Source organism: Pseudophryne corroboree, chromosome 4 (assembly GCF_028390025.1).
Source record: "Pseudophryne corroboree isolate aPseCor3 chromosome 4, aPseCor3.hap2, whole genome shotgun sequence".
Lineage (NCBI taxonomy): Eukaryota > Metazoa > Chordata > Amphibia > Anura > Myobatrachidae > Pseudophryne > Pseudophryne corroboree.
The window spans coordinates 923470332-923491111 of NC_086447.1; the positions used below are offsets into that span (position 1 = coordinate 923470332).

Genomic DNA, 20780 nt, shown 5'->3' on the forward strand with positions numbered 1-20780 from the left:
ATTATTCTAGATAACATTGACGTTGTTGTTTGTCGTTGCCCTGAGTTTCGTCTTCCTACACACGCAGCCTTTAATGTGTTTTTATTGGCGTTATCGCCGTTCTGACGTACAGTTGCTGCTGCTTCATTGAGGATTGGTCACCTCCGGCGATTGGCTCCTTGGATTTATTTTATTATTTGGAATAATTAGCGCCCGTACATTAAGCATCGGATATATATGAAGTATGCATTTTAAGATTTGTCTAGACCACTAGCTCTCAACCTCAACCCTCAAGTTCCCCCAGCAGGTCATGTTTTCAGGATTTCTGTCTTTGGAAGCAGGTGGGATAATTACTGATCCAGGTATATAGATTAAGTCACCTGTGCATTTTCTGGGGGTCAGCAGTAAGACAATCCACCCCTAGCCAGAGGCTACAGCGCTGCGGCCACTACCAGAGAAGCCTGCACGTAGGCCCCTCTTCTTTTAATCCGCCCCTGCTTGGGATAATATATATATTTTTAAAGAATATCATTCCAGATATCCTCCCACTTCTAATACAGCGGTCTACCTGGAGGCTATAGTTACCGGTCCTCTATTTCCCCTCTTCCCTTCCGGTGTCCCCCGATTAGTTGTGTGATTTAGCTCGCGCACCATATATGTAGCCGTTCTCTGAAATCTTTCTCTTTAATTCATGAGATTTTGGAGCTAGCATTCTGCGTGACACAATCAGAATAATGCAGTTACATTGTACATTTATATTGTAACAAAGTGATTTCAAAATGGAATAATAATTGATGTTGCAACACATTGAAACTTATAATGACCTGTTCCGCTGTTGCCTTACGTATTCCCTGACATCACAGGGTTAACAATGATTGCCTAGACCAGTGGTGGCCAACCGCGGTCCTCAAGTACCCCCAACAGTTCATGTTTTCCAGGCCTCCTCACAGGATTGCAAGTGAAATAATTAGCTCCACCTGTGGGTCTTTTAAAATGAGTCAGTGAGTAATGAATACACCTGTGCACCTGCTAGGTGACCTGGAAAACATGACCTATTGGTGGTACTTGAGAACCACTGGCCTAGACTATAGACAACTGCTTTCCATTTACAGGACTTCTCCAGGGGTTATAGACCAGTTCAGAGGCTGCGTTCTACTTATATCCAACCTAAAGGGGTTCATGCACATCTGTTATCGGTTTTCTGGGGGCAAGGGGTGGGGGGGGAATCACACGCTAACCAATGAAAAGCCAAATAAGTTTTCCGAGACTTGAACCGAATGCAAAAATAATCTGTTATGATTTTGTGAGTGGAACCGAAGCGACGGCTCCTAACGAGCACCTGGGTATTAGGTGCGAAGTATTATGGAGTAATATCTGTTCTAGCAGGTCACAGGTCAGCGTTTGATCCAGCAACCAGGGGATTTATGTCTGGCGGCACCTCGTTATACCCATCTTTCCAGAATAACTCTCTGTTACACTTTATTTCGCTTAAAGGCACATTGTACCAATCTGCTTTATGGGTTTTTCTTCGTAAACAACGCATATTGTATAGAGGTTTTCATGTTGAGTGACGTGTGGGGGAAAAAAATAAAAAAACTTGCATGTGAGATGATTTTTTTTTTTTTAGAAGAGATGGCGCGTTTAGGGGAGCTGCTAGTTAAAAATGTAATCTGTGCCCCCCAACTAGTGGAAAAGTCCAATCCTGGGGAGTTGCGCATTTCGCCAGTCTGCTATGTTACCTTGGCGCTGGCAACAGTTGTCTCTTCAAGCAGAAGGCGGAGGTTGGGCTAAATTTGGACTCTCCCACCAGAACCGGGCTTTCTCCTTCTCTGCTGATGGGGTCTTAAGCTTGAGGTGGCCTTACAGTAGTACGTATCTCCGAGGGGAGAAGTCTTTTACTGTGCCCTTGAACTTGCCGGCAGGGTCGCATACGATACATTGTATGCAGTCCTTTTGCATACGATGTATCGTATGCGATCCCAGCCAAGGCTGCCGGAGCCCGCTGCCGGAGCCCGCTGCCTCTGCGATCCACAGGCTCCGATCCGATGACCGCGCATCGGATGGGATTGACCTGCGATTTGCCACTTTTCATCTGATTTCTTTGGCCGGTGCGTCTGAATCGGGAAAAAATCGCACTAGTGTATGGGCACCTTTAGTTGCTGCTTGGCCAGATCTGCAATGTTGGGGTCCCATGTGGGAAAGAGACAAGTACCATTCACCTTCTGGCAAGCAGAGACGTGTTACAAAGCTTCTGAAACAGACCATAGCAATCAATCAATCAACGTTTATCATTTTCTAGAGGACAGTAGAGAAATGACAGCTAGAATCTGATTGGTTGGGCAACACCACCACTTGTCTGTTCTAGAGGCTATAGTAAATCCATAGTTGCCGAATTCCTGGCTGCTGTCTCCGGGAGAGATTAGTCAGGTTGGCACAGCAGAGGTGCGGGCACATGTCGCATCACAGGTGGCAAGTGGGGGTGTGGTTATGCAAATTAGGTTGTGCAGGGAGTGGCATACGCGATCACGTCGTCGTGGTCATGCCCCCGCCCTACAGTGCTGAGATTACTGGCATTATACAGCAGGTGGCGTGGCTGTGATAACATGATCCAGCGAGAATCTCGTCATCGGCTGCCCGAACCGCCCACTTCACTCGCTGAGAATAGGTGGACTTATAACACTATGCTGTGACACGCACGCCGAACACAGCTGTGTTGTGTGACTGAAGACTGAAATGTTGTCAATACGCCACAATAACCACGTTATTTTTTTTTAAGCCCGTGTTTGTATGCTGCAAAGACATTACACGCTGCTGCATAATCGGATAGATTTACAGTGCGATGGGGGGAAATCGTCCCATTAACCTACTGGTGCGTCTGGGGACTGTGGGCTGAACTCTGAGCGTCCAGAGGATAAATATGGGGGGGGGGGGATGTGTGTAAAATCCAGTCGGATAACACCCTGGGCAATTCCATTTTTTACTTAGTTCTAATTAATTTGACTTGTACCGTTCCCGGGGGCCGCCTTTGTATCCAGACCTGCATGTCCCTGAGGCGTGAGGAGACGTGTCCATTATCTGATGACTAGAATCTGCTCCACAGAGGAATCTCTTGTCCATTTGTGCACTGGGTGGGTAAATATTTAGCAGTGACACAACAATAGCGGAGCAGGGAGGAATGTAAAGTGTTCCGCCACTGTCCTGACATATGTAGCCCTGCTGTGATCTGTCCTTACAGGCCGACATCTAAGCCCTGAGCGCTGTCTGTGCTGTCTGAGCTCTGGTTGTATATGCTGCGGTGGACAGTGATTGATTACATATATGTGTGTGTGTGTGTGCGTGTGTGTATATAGCCATCACTCACATTCACATCACTTGTACTACATTCTATCAGGATTTACACCCCGTTCTCTCAGCGTTCTGCAGCTATCGCCCACCTGGGCAACCCAAACTATTTCTGGAAGCGTTTTCTGCCTGGCTCCCTCGCATCCTGTCCTCTGACCTGTCCTCCATCACTATGGGTGATTTCATTATCCCAACTGACAGTCCACAATCTCCTCATGCCTCCATACTACTGCCTCTAACCTCCGCCTCTCCCAATGGTCTGACTCCGCTACGTATCAGAGTAACACCGCCCTGATTCTGTACTCACCAGACTATGGGGTTATTTAGAGGTGTTGGCAAACCAGAAAAGTAAGCAATTGGGCACAACCATGTGCACTGCAGGTGGGGCAGATGTAACAAGTGCATGTCTCTTCTCATACAAACACTACAATCCCTAGGTCTTCAGGACACGGCCCTTTCTTGGATCTCATTCTACTGTACCTATCTAATCGCTCCTTCAGTGTTCGCTTCTCTGATTCCGCCTCCTCTTCGCTGTCTCTATCAGTTGGAGTATCGCAAGGCTCAGTCTTGGGTCCTCTGCTTTTCTCTATCTATACCTCATCTCTTGGGAAACTAATCAGCTCCTTCGGATTTCAGTATCATTTGTACGCTGATGATACTAAAATCATACTTGCCTACCTGCCCCTCTCCATGAGGGAGAAAATGCTCTGTTCCTGGACTTTCCTGGTAATGTATGATTGCCGTCACCTGTGGTGAGCTAGTTAATTGATAAGAAAGGTGTTTCACCACAGGTGATGGCAATCATACATTACCAGGAGAGTCCAGGAACAGAGCATTTTCTCCCTCATGGAGAGGGGCAGGTAGGCAAGTATGACTAAAATCTACCTATCCTCCCCAGATTTATCACCATCTGTATTGGACTGGGTCACTGAATGCCTTTCTGCCGTTTCATCTTGGATGACATCTCGCCACCTCAAACTTAATATTTCCAAAACAGAATTAGTTATATTTCCACCGGCCAATAGTAGTTTCCAACCTGATATCTCTATAACTGTTGAGAACTCTGCAATCATCCCTACCCCACAAGCTCGCTGCCTAGGTGTCATTCTTGACTCTGAACTGTCCTTTGTTACCCACATTCAATCTGTCTCAAGATCATGTTACATACATCTAAGAAACATATCCAAAATACGCCCTTATCTTACACAAGACACTGCTAAAACTCTAATCCATGCTCTCATTATCTCCCGCATTGATTATTGTAATAGTCTCCTGACCGGTCTTCCCAAAACGAGACTCTCACCAGTACTATCCATTCTGAATGCAGCTGCGAGGCTAATCTTCCTCGCTAGACATTCATCGTCTGCAGATCCGCTGTGTCAGTCCCTCCATTGGTTACCTGTATTCTACCGTAATCAATATAAAAATATACTTTTTACTCGCACATAAGGCCATTAACCAAACTGCACCAACGTACGTCACTTCACTCATCTCAAGACATCTCCCAACCCGACCTCCCCGCTCTTCACAAGATCTACGTCTCTCATCCACACTCATTACTCGCTCCCACTCACGATTGAAGGACATTCTTCGTGCTGCACCCACTCTGTGAAATGCCCTCCCACCTGCAATAAGACTCTCCTCTAGTCTCCAAACCTTCAAGCGTTCCCTGACAACTCACCTCGTCAGGCAGCTTATCACATCCCAGAACCACTCGCTCAACCTTCATAAGCTTTACTATCCAATTATATTGGTCATTCAGACCTGATCGCATACTAGGATTTTTCGCTACGCTGCGATCAGGTCACTACTGCGCATGAGTATGCACCGCAATGCGCAGGCGCGTCGTATGGGTACAAAGCGGATCGTTGCTGAGCGATGGATTTAACAAAGAATCCATTCGCACAGCCGATCGCAAGGAGATTGACAGGAAAAGGGCGTTTGTGGGTGTCAACTGACTGTTTTCTGGGAGTGGTTGGAAAAACGCAGGCGTGTCCAAGCGTTTGCAGGGCGGGTGTCTGACGTCAATTCCGGGACCGGACAGGCTGAAGAGATCGCAGCGGCTGAGTAAGTTCTGAGCTACTCAGAAACTGCACAAGATCTTTTTTTGTACCGCTCGGCTGCACATGCGTTCGCACACTTGCAAAGCGAAAATACACTCCCCCATAGGCGGCGACTATCTGTTCGCAGTGCTGCAAAAAATAGCTAGCGAGCGATCAACTCGGAATGTGTATCCCCACAGTACAATCCTCGTAAATCCTCATATATTTTCTCTTTCTTCACTTTCCCATCCTCCTGACCCCAGGCCAACATCACTGTGTGACCTTATATAGCCCACCAAGAACCTAGCATCTGGTGGACCATTATGAAATAGGTAGCATCTATCCTTGTGTATCAATGCCTGTTTCCCGATAGTATAAGTTTGCGAGCAGGGCCTTCCTACCTCTATGTCTGTCTGTCTGTTGTAAAGTTTTGTATATGATGTATATATGTGTGTGTGTGTGTGTATGTATGTATATATATATATATATATATATATATATATATACTCAGCGCTTTCCAGCTTAATTGTCACTAATTGGAAGCTGACACTCCCGGCCAGGTGGAGCGTGTCACCGGTAAATGCTGCTTTTCCCCTAGTGCGGGAGGAATGGCAGATTGGGCTCAGCACAGAAAAGAAATGAAGCCGGGTGACGAGGGGGGAGTGAAGTATTCCTTGTCTTGTTATGTATGCTGGATGTCATTCTCAGTATCTCTCCTCTTGTATATGTGATGTAATGCACAGTATTCCTTGTCTTGTTATATACGCTGGATGTCATTCTCAGTATCTCTCCTCTTGTATATGTGATGTAATGCACAGTGGGGTAGATTTATTAAAGTTCTTTAGGGGTTAAAGCGCTATCTGCACACGTTATGTGCCGCAGATAGCGCATCCCCTGATGTAGTATCCCGGCAATGCGGTATAGAAGGCTGGGGCGCTATGCGCCCGCTGCCTTATCGGCGCCTCTATCTGTTAGATAGAACACCGATAAGCTTGCTAACTTCTGAACGTTCGGTGTGCCCGAACGTTAGTCACTCCTACCCTGCTCCTCTTCGCCTCCCAGATCCAGCGCTGTGGGTGTACAAGCAGTTCCTCCCCCTACACACACGACAAGCTCCGGCATCCACAGAATGAAAGTGCGCATGCGCCAGCTTAACTCCCGAAAGGCACGCTGGGAGTTACTGGACGGCGCAGGCGTGGAAGTAGATACTGCAGCCGAAGCGGACGCATGTTATGGGAGGACACGTATCACCAGAAGGGTGAGATAACGTGCTCCCATAACGAACAAGGCAGGGTTAGTAAATTCACTTGAAAAGAGGTCCCGCTTCACCACGATAATGCGGTGAAGCGGGACCCTGCTTATAAAGAACCTTATGTGCATTTTAAGAAATCTACCCCAGTATTCCTTGTGTTATATACGCTGGATGTCATTCTCAGTATCTCTCCTCTTGTATATGTGATGTAATGCTCAGTATTCCTGGTCTTGTTATATACGCTGGATGTCATTCTCAGTATCTCTCCTCTTGTATATGTGATGTAATGCTCAGTATTCCTGGTCTTGTTATATACGCTGGATGTCATTCTCAGTATCTATCCTCTTGTATATGGAAGTAATGCACAGTATTCCTGGTCTTGTTATGTATGCTTGATGTCATTCTCAGTATCTCTCCTCTTGTATATGTGATGTAATGCTCAGTATTCCTGGTCTTGTTATATACGCTGGATGTCATTCTCAGTATCTATCCTCTTGTATATGGAAGTAATGCACAGTATTCCTTGTCTTGTTATGTACGCTGGATGTCATTCTCAGTATCTCTCCTATTGTATATGGGAAGTAATGCACAGTGGCCCTCATTCCGAGTTGTTCGCTCGGTATTTTTCATCGCATCGCAATGAAAATCCGCTTAGTACGCATGCGCAATGTTCGCACTGCGACTGCGCCAAGTAACTTTACTATGTAGAAAGTAATTTTACTCACGGCTTTTTCATCGCTCCGGCGATCGTAATGTGATTGACAGGAAATGGGTGTTACTGGGCGGAAACACGGCGTTTCAGGGGCGTGTGGCTGAAAACGCTACCGTTTCCGGAAAAAACGCAGGAGTGGCCGGAGAAACGGTGGGAGTGCCTGGGCGAACGCTGGGTGTGTTTGTGACGTCAACCAGGAACGACAAGCACTGAACTGATCGCACAGGCAGAGTAAGTCTGGAGCTACTCTGAAACTGCTAAGTAGTTAGTAATCGCAATATTGCGAATACATCGGTCGCAATTTTAAGAAGCTAAGATTCACTCCCAGTAGGCGGCGGCTTAGCGTGTGTAACTCTGCTAAAATCGCCTTGCGACCGATCAACTCGGAATGAGGGCCAGTATTCCTTGTCTTGTTATATACGCTGGATGTCATTCTCAGTATCTCTCCTATTGTATATGGGAAGTAATGCACAGTATTCCTTGTCTTGTTATATACGCTGGATGTCATTCTCAGTATCTCTCCTATTGTATATGTGATGTAATGCTCAGTATTCCTGGTCTTGTTATATACGCTGGATGTCATTCTCAGTATCTATCCTCTTGTATATGGAAGTAATGCACAGTATTCTTGTCTTGTTATGTATGCTGGATGTCATTCTCAGTATCTCTCCTCTTGTATATGTGATGTAATGCACAGTGGGGCAGATGTATTAACCCGGAGAAGGCATAAGGAAGTGATAAACCAGTGATATGTTCATGGTGATAAAGGCACCAGCCAATCAGATCCTAACTGTTAATTTACATATTGGAGCTGATTGGCTGGTGCCTTTATCACCTTGCACATATCACTGGTTTATCACTTCCTTATGCCTTCTCCAGGTTAATACATCTGCCCCAGTATTCCTTGTCTTGTTATATACGCTGGATGTCATTCTCAGTATCTCTCCTCTTGTATATGTGATGTAATGCACAGTATTCCTGGTCTTGTTATGTACGCTGGATGTCATTCTCAGTATCTCTCCTCTTGTATATGTGATGTAATGCACAGTATTCCTTGTCTTGTTATATACGCTGGATGTCATTCTCGGTATCTCTCCTCTTGTATATGTGATGTAATGCACAGTATTCCTTGTCTTGTTATATACGCTGGATGTCATTCTCGGTATCTCTCCTCTTGTATATGTGATGTAATGCTCAGTATTCCTGGTCTTGTTATATACGCTGGATGTCATTCTCGGTATCTCTCCTCTTGTATATGTGATGTAATGCACAGTATTCCTTGTCTTGTTATATATGCTGGATGTCATTCTCAGTATCTCTCCTCTTGTATATGGAAGTAATGCACAGTATTCCTTGTCTTGTTATATACGCTGGATGTCATTCTCGGTATCTCTCCTCTTGTATATGTGATGTAATGCACAGTATTCCTTGTCTTGTTATATACGCTGGATGTCATTCTCGGTATCTCTCCTCTTGTATATGGGATGTAATGCACAGTATTCCTGGTCTTGTTATATACGCTGGATGTCATTCTCAGTATCTCTCCTCTTGTATATGTGATGTAATGCACAGTATTCCTTGTCTTGTTATGTATGCTGGATGTCATTCTCAGTATCTCTCCTCTTGTATATGTGATGTAATGCTCAGTATTCCTTGTCTTATGTACGCTGGATGTCATTCTCAGTATCTCTCCTCTTGTATATGGGATGTAATGCTCAGTATTCCTTGTCTTGTTATGTATGCTGGATGTCATTCTCAGTATCTCTCCTCTTGTATATGTGATGTAATGCTCAGTATTCCTTGTCTTATATACGCTGGATGTCATTCTCAGTATCTCTCCTCTTGTATATGTGATGTAATGCACAGTATTCCTTGTCTTGTTATGTATGCTGGATGTCATTCTCAGTATCTCTCCTCTTGTATATGTGATGTAATGCTCAGTATTCCTTGTCTTATGTACGCTGGATGTCATTCTCAGTATCTCTCCTCTTGTATATGGGATGTAATGCTCAGTATTCCTTGTCTTGTTATGTATGCTGGATGTCATTCTCAGTATCTCTCCTCTTGTATATGGGATGTAATGCTCAGTATTCCTGGTCTTGTTATGTATGCTGGATGTCATTCTCAGTATCTCTCCTCTTGTATATGTGATGTAATGCTCAGTATTCCTGGTCTTATGTACGCTGGATGTCATTCTCAGTATCTCTCCTCTTGTATATGGGATGTAATGCTCAGTATTCCTTGTCTTGTTATGTATGCTGGATGTCATTCTCAGTATCTCTCCTCTTGTATATGTCATGTAATGCTCAGTATTCCTTGTCTTGTTATGTATGCTGGATGTCATTCTCAGTATCTCTCCTCTTGTATATGGGATGTAATGCTCAGTATTCCTTGTCTTGTTATGTATGCTGGATGTCATTCTCAGTATCTCTCCTCTTGTATATGTCATGTAATGCTCAGTATTCCTTGTCTTGTTATGTATGCTGGATGTCATTCTCAGTATCTCTCCTCTTGTATATGTGATGTAATGCACAGTATTCCTTGTCTTGTTATGTACGCTGGATGTCATTCTCGGAATCTCTCCTCTTGTATATGGGATGTAATGCTCAGTATTCCTTGTCTTGTTATGTACGCTGGATGTCATTCTCGGAATCTCTCCTCTTGTATATGGGATGTAATGCTCAGTATTCCTTGTCTTGTTATGTATGCTGGATGTCATTCTCAGTATCTCTCCTCTTGTATATGTGATGTAATGCACAGTATTCCTTGTCTTGTTATGTACGCTGGATGTCATTCTCTGTATCTCTCCTCTTGTATATGTGATGTAATGCTCAGTTTTCGTTACCTTAATTTCTGGTGTGTTATGAAAAGTCGCAATTTGGAATTTCAAAACGAAACCGCCGCCAGTCAGAATACATGGATGTTAACTTGACATAAAAAATGTTAACATCCCCAAATGCCGACATAGTCAATCTGTTGACTTTTAACGTGTCAAGAGAAGAATGTCATTATACCATTTATTGCATATTTTACCCTAACCATAAAAAAATAACACTAATGTGCGCTGTTGATATTCTGGCGTCTCTGTTAAATGGCGACATTTTGACCATGATGGCCTTTGTGAAAGTCTACATGTTACACGTCAAACTAACATCCATGTATTCTGTCTGGAGACCTAACTGTCCGTATCTCTGATCTTCTATTGTCTCTGGAGTAATGCACAGTGGGAGATATGTATCAAGCCTTGGAGAGAGATAAAGTGAAGACGTTGTCCAAAGCAACCAATCGACTCCTGTGATGTATCTAGCACAGTCTTTGAATTGACAGTTCGAAGCCTATTGGTTGGTAACTCTCTCCAAGGCTTGGTACCCAGCCTGTAAGATGACAGTTAGGAGCTGATTGGCTGATACTTTATAACCATGAAATGTCTCACTTCTCAAGGCTTAGTACATCTGGCCTTCTATGTTGCATTTGTGCTTTACCCCTTGTACAGCGCTGTGGACACTTGGTGGCGCCTTATATCAAACATGATTTATAATACAATCGGCATTATACTGGCTTCGCCGGCGCTCGCGGCTGCGGCATGGAAGCTAAAGGAATGAAATAACTATGACTCTCATCCGATTCCCCGTACGCCCGCCCATATTGGGCGCTTTGTTCGGTGTCCTTTCCTGAGCGCAGACGATCTGCGCCTTGTGCCGTGCGCTGGGCAATACGTAGCAACCCAAAAGTGACAGGATCTCTGTCCCAAACCTGGGCAAGCTACAGACTGGCACGTGGGACCATCTTTGGTATCCGCTGCAACCGGTCCCATCATTCCAGCTTATCAAAGCACCTATCTGGGAGGTTGTCACGGGCAACAGAGGTGAAACTTTTTTTTCTTCCTCGTTTTCTCCAAAATTTCCACATTGTCCTTTTTTTGTTTGTTTTTGATTGTTCGTTAGAGCGATGTGCGCTGATATTTACACAGTCACCCAGGAAAACAACAACAACCTTAAAGAGAAGCGTCAGTCCCCGGTGTGCCTCCTCAGTGCCTCGCTGTGCCTCCATGGAATGGGAAAAGATTTTGAGGGAGATGTATTATTACTAAGTCTTTCAGAGTGTGGAGAGAGGTAAAGGGGTCTATGTATTAAGCCTTAGAGAGTGATAAAGTTGTGAGTGACAAAGTACCAGCCAATCAGCTCCTAACTGTCATGTTAGTCTGTCTGTCAATTTTCAAACACAGCCTGTAACGTGGCAGATAGGAGCTGATTGGCTGCCACTTTATCACCGTACAATTTATCACTCTCCAAGGCGTGATAAATCTGGGCCTTTGATACATATGGCCCTTTCTTTCCATGAAAGTGACGTGGGATGGTGACGGATTACCTGAGCCGTACGCTGCGCTGATTAATGGGGACTGCGAGTCCACGGCTGCAGCCTAATAAGGGCCTGAACCGGCGTCTTGACGATTCCGAGCTGCCAAACTTTCTCAAGACGTTTGGATGTGAGATTTGGGTTTGTGTCTGATTATTAACTGTTCCACAGCAGCAGCAGATGAAAGGCCGGGAGTAACTGGAAGCAGCTCTATGGATTTGCTCCCCCTCTGGGAGCAGGAAGAGCCTAGAAATGACATGTCACCTTCATATCCTGACTGACTGACCCGCTGCTCCCATGCAGCCCCAGCCATCCCAGCTGTTACCACTAAATACATGGCCCCTGGGGTTAAACAAGAAAGGAGGGCTGGCTCTGAGCCCCTACTGGCTGGCTGACGTCAGGAGGGCCCTGCCTCTCTGTGACCAGGCTGGGAAGCCAACATGTGCTTGTCAGTCAGCCTGCACTGGGAGCACTGGGCTGTGTGCTGCTGAGGCACTACCTCTCAGGATGGGGAGCCCCGGGAGAGCAGCAGGCTGAGGGCTCTGGCAGGTAAGTCTTCCTCACCCTGCAGGTTCTTCTGGTGCATTCCTGAGCTGGGGCTACATCTGGGCTCAGATTCCTTCACGGCTTCAGGATTCTACACTTTGTATACCTGCCTTGCTCTTATTACAGCTGATGGACTCTTTATATTATTATTATTATTATTATTATTCTCCTCATCCTGCAGTGTTATGCAGCGTTGCGCTTTGGTGCCAAATGAACACATTTTGGCTTTTTTGTGCGCTGATTTTTCTACTGTTTCATATTTATTTCTTGATTAAATGACAATGTTGCATAGAGGTTTGCAGCGCATCACTCAGAATGCTGTAGATGGGGGGTTTTCTATTGTACTGTGCCTAAAATCTGCTAAACTGCATTGGGAGATGACCTGCGTATTCCCCAACACTGGCCCTGCCATTCCCTCCGCTTAGCAGCTGTAGGTGGAATCTTGGTGACCGGTTGCGGCGTCTGTATGGCGGTATTAAGGAAAAGCCGACATCTCTGGTGCTTTGTGCATAACCGGTTTTCCAGAGAAACCGTCCTGTACCTGTATACGCTATTACACACCAGTGTTGGTACTAGTCTGTTCTGTAATACAAGCCTATAATAATGTCCACAAATGTTCATTCATTGTATTGATGGGAATAAAATATATATAATATATCATATAAAATGTGCATGGATTGCTGTGGAATTCCAGTGTGGGTCATTGTCGTGTTGTATAAATATGTTTGTTGCTTGTTATTTGTCTTTCCCTAATTCTCGTATCTATATATTATTGGTTTTCAGTAAAACTTAAAAAATAATGTTGCAGAGACTAAAATTATTTTATAATGTACTATTATATATGCGCATGTGTGTAATATATATGTTATAAACTAAACATTATAGAGAGATATATGTGTGTGTGTGTGTGTGTGTGTGTGTGTGTGTGTGTGTGTATGTATGTATGTGTGTGTGTATATGTGTGTGTGTGTGTGTATATATATATATATAATATATATTTAATTTATAATATGATTTGCCTGCTGCTAAACCCTGAAGCCCATAAAAAACAATTTGCTTCCCTCGTGTCTATATATGTAACATAGGGGTCTATGTAGTAAGCCTTGCAGAGAGAGATAAAGGGGGACATTTACTAAGCAGTGATAAGAGCGGAGAAGTGAGCCAGTGGAAAAGTTGCCCCATCAACCAATCAGCAGCTCTGTATAATTTTATAGTATTCAAATTATAGATGTTACTTCATTGCTGATTGGTTGCCATGGGCAACTTCTCCACTGGCTCACTTCTCTGCTCTTATCACTGCTTAGTAAATGTCCCCCAAAGTACCAACCAACCAGCTCCTAACTGTCATTTTTCAAACACAGCCTGTAACCTGGCAGTTAGCACTGATTGGCTGGTGCTTTATATCCGTCCACTTTATCTCTCTGTATCCAAGGCTTAGTACGCAGTGCAATAGTAAGCACACTGTGATATTGCACGTATATATGAGCTGTCTGACATTGCGTTCCGATGCCCCATTGTGTCTGTGGGATCAGTAATCCCTGTGTGGTGATGGATAAATCCTCCATGTCTGCGTTGCTTCTCGTTTGTTTATTCGCTGTATGGCGAATCTCCTTCTATTTTATAGGAATGGCAGACGGGCGCTGTAACTCCTGGCGCAGCGCTGGCGTGAGAGAACGTTTATAGCCCTGTATAAATACACATTACACGCCATGCGCTGCTTCCTTCCCCTTCTACAGCTTATCGTCATGTTACATTTTTATTAGTCTCTTTGCTGAATTAATGGGGTTGTAGCTCAAAGTAAATTTCCCTAAACGATCCGTGTAATTTGTTTTTGTAACGTGTCGCTTCTCTTCTCCCTGTCTGACTGCTGCATTGGTAAATCGCTCCCAGTCTGGTGAGTGAGAGGCCAGCGCACTACAAACCTCCTATTCACAGCCCTGGATGTAACGGCGTGCAACGTTGCTTAGTTCTTATATTGTTCGAGCCTTTTCTTACACGACTGGTATCGCTTTGGGGGGGGGATTTGTGGTTCCTCAGTCCCCTCTTACGAGGTCTATTGTTTCACATTCCATAACAATTGTGCATTTCAGGTTAAAATGTAGTTTTGCATTGAATGCATTAGGAATATGTTAGTGGACTGTTCTTATTCCTGATGAAGCTTGCAATATGGCGGCTGACGGGGGAGATGGATCACACCTTGGAGAGAGATAAAGTACCTACCAATCGGCTTCTGTCGTTTTACAGGCTGTGTTTGAATAATGACATGTAGCAGCTGATTGGTTGGTATGTTATCTCTCTCCAAGGTTTGATACACCCCCCACCCCAATAAGAAACTGCAGACCTTGAGAACAACTTAACACAGGTGGCTGCTCCCCCCCAAGGTGCCTCACGAAACCTTGGCACCCGTACACTTGAGGTTCATGTGAGACTGCTATCTAGCCGATATGGTAATCCTGCATTAGCCTGTATGGTATCCCTACTTCCTTCTTACCTACTCAGGGGGATATGTACTAAGCACTGAGCCAGTGGAGAAGTTGCCCATGGCAACCAATCAGCATTGACATAACATTTATACTTTGCATACTATAAAAGTATACAGAGCAGCTGATTGGTTGCCATGGGCAACTTCTCCACTCGCTCTTAGTACATGTCCCCCTTAGTCCTAAAGGCACCCTAACAGTTCATGTTTTAAGGAAATCCATGCTTGCGCACAGATAGTATAATCCAAACTGACTGAGGTGCTGTTAATTACGTCACCTTTGCTTAAGTGCGTATATTATTCGGCTGCCTTGAGGACCCATTTTGGGAAGTGGTGCATTAAGAGGTTAATTAAAATGACAGCTGAAAGCGATACTTGACGCTATCTGTATCGCAGTTTTCCACAGTGATACAGAATGGCGTACCGGCACAGTTTATGAACATAGGGGGTCATTCAGACCAGGCCGTATCAGTGGCCTGCAGCGCAGTTTGCCGATGGCGGCAAACTTCACATGCGCAGCGGGTGCTGCGCGGTCACATACATTGCAATGTGATTGACAGTGGCAGGCGTTTGTGGAGCGGCGGTGCAGCGTTGGGAGGGCATGGCGGGCTGAATGGTAGCGTTTTTGGGGCAGCTGCGTGATGTCACATGCAGCCGCTCCGATTTAAAAAAATTACGGTGGGCCGCCTGATAGGGCAGTCAGGCTGCGCTGCCAGGGGTCAACCATAATTCGATGACTCCGCAATTTAACTGGACGCAGATCTGGCTGCTTCCATCTCTGAATAAGGCCCATAGACCGCCCTGGCGATGTATTATGGAATTGGGGGTCTATAAGCCTGAAATGTCCTACTCCGGTTGTGTAAAGCTCCGGCGAAAGGCTATACGTCTTTCGTGATATGGGACAAAGAGCTCAAATAGCAAAGCACAGAACACTGGTAATGTTTTTGAAATATTCACTTCCAATCCCCTAGAACATTTCCACATCAAAATACAGCCCTGTCCCTACATCCCAGTAGAGCATCATTAATCCCACCGTAGGTCCTTACATCTCCAGGATAACGGCCGCCTCTGTTAAGTCCTGCAGCCCTGACTTCCAGTAATTGACTGTGCGTCTGCAAACGGCGTGTGTATTCTGTATGCAGTCCCAATCCTACAAGTGGCCTTAAATAAACTACAAAAAAAAAAAAAAGGTGAAATAAAAATGGTCTCTGGCTTTCTCCATGATGTCACTGGATCATTGCCTCCTCAGTACAGTATTTAGCAGAACTCCCTCCACCTAGTGACTGAAGGGAAAAAATAATTTGCCGATGCTTTACCCTTGTGGATAACTTATTTCTAGATCACATACACTGCGCAGTCCGTCACGGACGCTTTTATGGTAAAGTCGTCGGGTTCCGTCTCCATCCACCATGTCAAGTGTTGGAAAATGAGAGAGTCACGTTTTTACTTGTTACACCCCGATGCGGAGAGACTTTGCCAGAAACTTTTTTTTATTTTCTTTTGACCCAGTCTGAGGTGCGGAAACTCCCGCTCAGAGACTTTGGCTTTTTCTTCTGGCTGCCGGTGAAGGAAATTAAATCATTTTAAAGGGCTAGACGCGCTGGCACGCTGCCACAGGCAGATGTAAGTCTTAAGGTGACTTTTATATACATCTGTTCGGGCCCATTTGCAGCGTTGAGATTTTCCGCCGTGAAAGAGGCCAGGCTCTTACCCCGAGATCAGTCATACCTTGCCGCACAGAAACGCCATTCATTTCTGAGACAGGAATTCCTCCGGCTCTTGTGCCGAGGAGAAACACTGCGTCCCCAGACAAACACAGGCCGCGCTGAGAAACAGCCTCACACCTCTCTGTATTTATTATCACCGTGTTACATTCATGATCTGACAGAACCTCCCTGTCCTCCATTTCTCCTGTCTGCTTCTCTTTGTTGTGCAGCATTTTTCCCCGACTTCACTCTTTATAATTCCATTCCTGGGAGCCAGGTGTCAAATGTGCCCCCAAAAAATGGCTGACTGTGCCAAATTTTTGGGGAACATATTTGGTTGCTATCAAGTGATAGATATCCTTGCTTTCGCCTTTTAAAAAATCTTGCTGGTCCTAGATTTGATTGACTGGCCCGTGAATTCTTTATTTTGTCCATGCCTGTGTATAATTGTCGTATTGTGCAGGAGTTACAGGGCACAAGAAGTGTGGCGGCATCCACACGCCTCCATTGCCAGTTGCGGTCGATGACCATGATTCAAAATAAAGCTGAGTACGCACTATAAAACTTTGCCACGACTAGAGCGATTCCAATTGACAAAACGATACAAAAAACGGTCTATATACAGATGGAGCCCTGCTCATCTATCCCTCTAATACGATTAACTGTCCAGTGCTGTCGGACTTGGGGGGTCATTCTGAGTTGATCGCTAGCTGCCGATTTTCACAGCGCAGCGATCAGGTGAAAAAAATGGCATTTCTGCGCATGCCCCGCAATGCGCACGCGCGACGTACAGGCACTAAGCTCTTTGTGGTTGTGCTCAGGTTCTAGCGAAGTTTTCCTTCGCACTGGCAGCTGCAAGAAGATTGACAGTAAGGGGGCATTACTGGGTGTCAACTGACCGTTTTCAGGGAGTGTTTGTAAAAATGCAGGCGTGTCTGAAAAAATGCAGGCGTGGCTGGGCGTTCGCTGGGCGGGTTTATGACCTCAAATCCGGACACGAATAGGCTGAAGTGATCGCAAGCGCTGAGTAGGTTCAGAGCTACTCTGAAACTGCACAAACTGTGTTTGCAGAGCTCGGCTGCACATGTGTCCGCACTTCTGCTAATCTAAAATACACTCCCAAGTGGGCGGCGGCATAGCGTTTGCACGGCTGCTAAAACTAGCCAGCGAGCGATCAACTCAGAATGACCCCCCTAATCTCCTGCTGTAATGACTTAATCCCCTGCTGTTCTGTTCTCTCTGTATTGTATTGCAGCTGCGAACAATAGATGAAAGGCTTATGCTAATAAGACTTGGTGCACCATGGTGCACCAGAGAAGGCTACATTAGCGAGGCTCCATATGTACCCCGTGCACACTACCTAATAATCCTTATAGTTCCAAACGATCCTTTCTATTTCAAATCCTCTCAATGATACAGTATCTCTGTACGCCGCTGTATACACTAGACCTCGGGCCGAGGTCCGTACACACTGACCTTTCTGAACAATACCAAAACAACGGGTTTCAGACCAACCATCTGGCCCTGGTGCAGGGGTGCATTTATCAGACCAACAACCCAATATCTGACAGGTGGGCCTGAGACTTGTATAGTGTGTACCTAGCTTTAGGAGTAAGTGTAAATAAAATACTGCAGTTGGGGCTGATTTAAAGTGTGCACAGATATTTGGAAAGGGGTGTGCCCTGGCTTAATTCTGTGGAGCTGATTCAATTGTTGATCTCCCCAGCTGCCACTAGATGGTGCATGCCTGAGCAATTCAATTGTTGCTACGTTCGGGATTGTATGCATGTAGCCGTGGGGGGGGGGGCGATGCATTTCAGCTCTGTAGCTCTGTGCGCGGCTAAACCCGCTACCAATTGGTGCACACGCAGGGCATGCGCGCCCAGTGGAGGGGACGGTGGACAATTGAATCGTTTCGGTGTGCGCCAATTACGTTTGGGTGCTGACAAAACAATTGAATCGCCCCCTAGACGTCATTGGAAAAACGAATCTGCCCATATTTGTAGCCAGTTATATACGTGTTTTGGTGATCATGTTCTCTCCTTCCTGATTATTATTTACGCAATTTGCTACTTCTGGAATGAAAGTTCGCAGTGTAACAGCTGGTGCTTGGTGGGAGCCGGTCTGACAGTCTATGAAGCTGGTGTATTTTCCAGGAATGTGGGATATGTTCACATACTTTGTGAGTTGCTCCATTTGCCCTTAAATCCACATTCTTAAAATTCTCAGAGACACACTGTGCGCTTCTTACATTGCGTTGAAGTTAGATTTCAGTATTGTCTCCTAGTTCCGTAGCGCGGTGTTCTGTTGGCTTATAATGACCTCGTATTGGGTAACATCAAAACATCGTTCTACATTTGCCAATTTGTTCTTTTTTTTTTTTTTTTTTTTTATTGTGTGTTTCTGGAAGGGCCCTGAAATTCTAATTGATGTGGATCAGTGCGGGATTGGTGTAAACGGACTCAGACGATTGTGTTCACGGATTATTCGTGTTGTGCCAAATGCACAAATCTCGGTTTGGGAACACCTTGGATTTCTTTTATTAGTTTACTGTTTATCAGTCTACTGTCCTGTTGTAAATGGAAGTGTCTTCGAAAGATGACCTCTGCCCATAGTTCCCTATGGGATTTAGATATAGCACCGCACTGCGGTGGGTTCTGGGAGGGATCCTATTGGATCCCTCTTAGGTGACAATGCGATAAAAGCCCATAGGCTTCTATAGGGTAATACCATCTAAAGTTGGCGTTGCCTACCATATCCAAGGCTTGGCGCATATGAGAAAAGCGGGCAAACCTCAGAAAACTGCATTTTTCGGAGGTTTGGACGCAGTTTTAGCTTTCCTGCATCCCACCCCAGAACTGATGACTGATCCGCACCATGCGTCCTGCCATGTAGCCATGCAAATTTACACTGCCACGATTGTGAGAAAAGTACAAATTCTAAGCCAAAAGTACATTGCAATCCCGTGTGTAGTCCGGCCGCTGTGCGAAAAGACGCTAAAGTGCAAAGTCTGAGGCTAGGTATCCAAGGCATGGCGTCTAAGGACACATCTGTAATAAATTATGTTTTGATCACGTGATTACAATGAATTATTAAAGTGGCTGATAAAGGATTATAATGGGCGATTGGTATGAGCGATGAATAATTATAATGCTCGGGGGTGATTATTGCCAGCTAATGTGTGTCATTTCCCCCTGTAGACCTTTCGATGATTGAAAGACGTTGGGAGAATGGCGTTGAACAGCAGGAAGAGTGACTCTGTCACTCACAGCAATGGCAGCGTCCCATCCAAATCGCTGTGTACAGGACCTACCACGGCCTGCGATGGAAATCAGCCACCTCCAGCCACAGAGGAGCCACGGGTTAAAGCGAGTTCCAATGGATGCCTTTCCCACAACGGTGCGGTCAAACCTTGCTCTATGTTTCCAGAGCACCAGAGGACTCCAGTCGTTCCCCAGTGCTGCCACCACTGCTCCTATAACCCTCCTCTGTCCGGCCGGCAAGACTGCATTCCCGGGAGCGGTGGGACTACGGCGTGTGCATTGAGCTCTGGGTGCTCACAGCCACACTCGGAATTCACGGCCAACTCTGTCTGTCCAAACCACCCACCCATGTACCACCCTGTGTGCTGCGTGCAGCCTTCCCAGTCACTCTGCCTTCACCAGTGGCGGGAACATTTCCAGCATCAGCAAGTGCCGCCTCACTTAGTGAACATGAGGTCAGTGGACTGATTCCTATTCATTTATTTAGGTTATTTTATCTAAGAAGGTTGTCCATCACCACCAGTTGACTGTAGAAAGGTTTTACATAAATGGCCCCCTGTGAGTTTTCTGTGTACTGCAAGCGATTGCATCGGTCGCCAGTGTAAAGGGTTTGCAGAACGATACGACAAGAAGAAACGAGGGTGCATTATTCAGGTTGCGGGGAAAACCAGATAGGAGGAGGTTGCAGTAGTCCAGCCGGGAGATGATGAGAGAATGTATAAGGGTTCTGGTGGCATCTTGGGTAAGAAAAGGTGGAGGTGGCAGAACTGGGACAGAGACTGGTTGTGAGGAACAAATTAGTGTGACACCATGGTGGCGAGTTTGGGGGAGTGAGGAAATATTGGGGTTACTGATAGTGAAGGCCATAGTAGGTGACCCTATGGAAATGTTTAGATGTGTTATGGACATATGAGCTTTGGGTAGCGTTGGGACATCCATGTGGAGATATCAGAGAAGGAAGGAGATCAAGGGGCTAATGCTGTACAGTTGGATGTCATTGGTGTTGGGTTGGTACTGGAGGCCGAGTGGGCGAATTTATTCCACAAGAGGAGATCTGTACAATGAGAAAAGCAGAGGCCTGTGGACAAAGCAGAGGCCTGAGG

General features: G+C 45.5%; 1 protein-coding gene across 3 annotated transcripts in view; it reads left to right on the plus strand.

The window, feature by feature from the left end:
* Positions 1–20780, plus strand: part of DISP1 (dispatched RND transporter family member 1) — a 74829-nt gene that overhangs the window by 20336 nt on the left and 33713 nt on the right. For 2 of the 3 annotated variants that reach the window (XM_063919031.1, XM_063919032.1), the window contains exon 3: positions 19615–20132. In XM_063919031.1, coding sequence (XP_063775101.1) covers positions 19645–20132 — 488 coding nt within the window. In that variant the 5' untranslated portion in view covers positions 19615–19644. Of the gene's footprint in view, positions 1–12127; positions 12233–19614; positions 20133–20780 lie in introns of those variants that run through there. The other variant, XM_063919033.1, reaches the window with a different exon arrangement.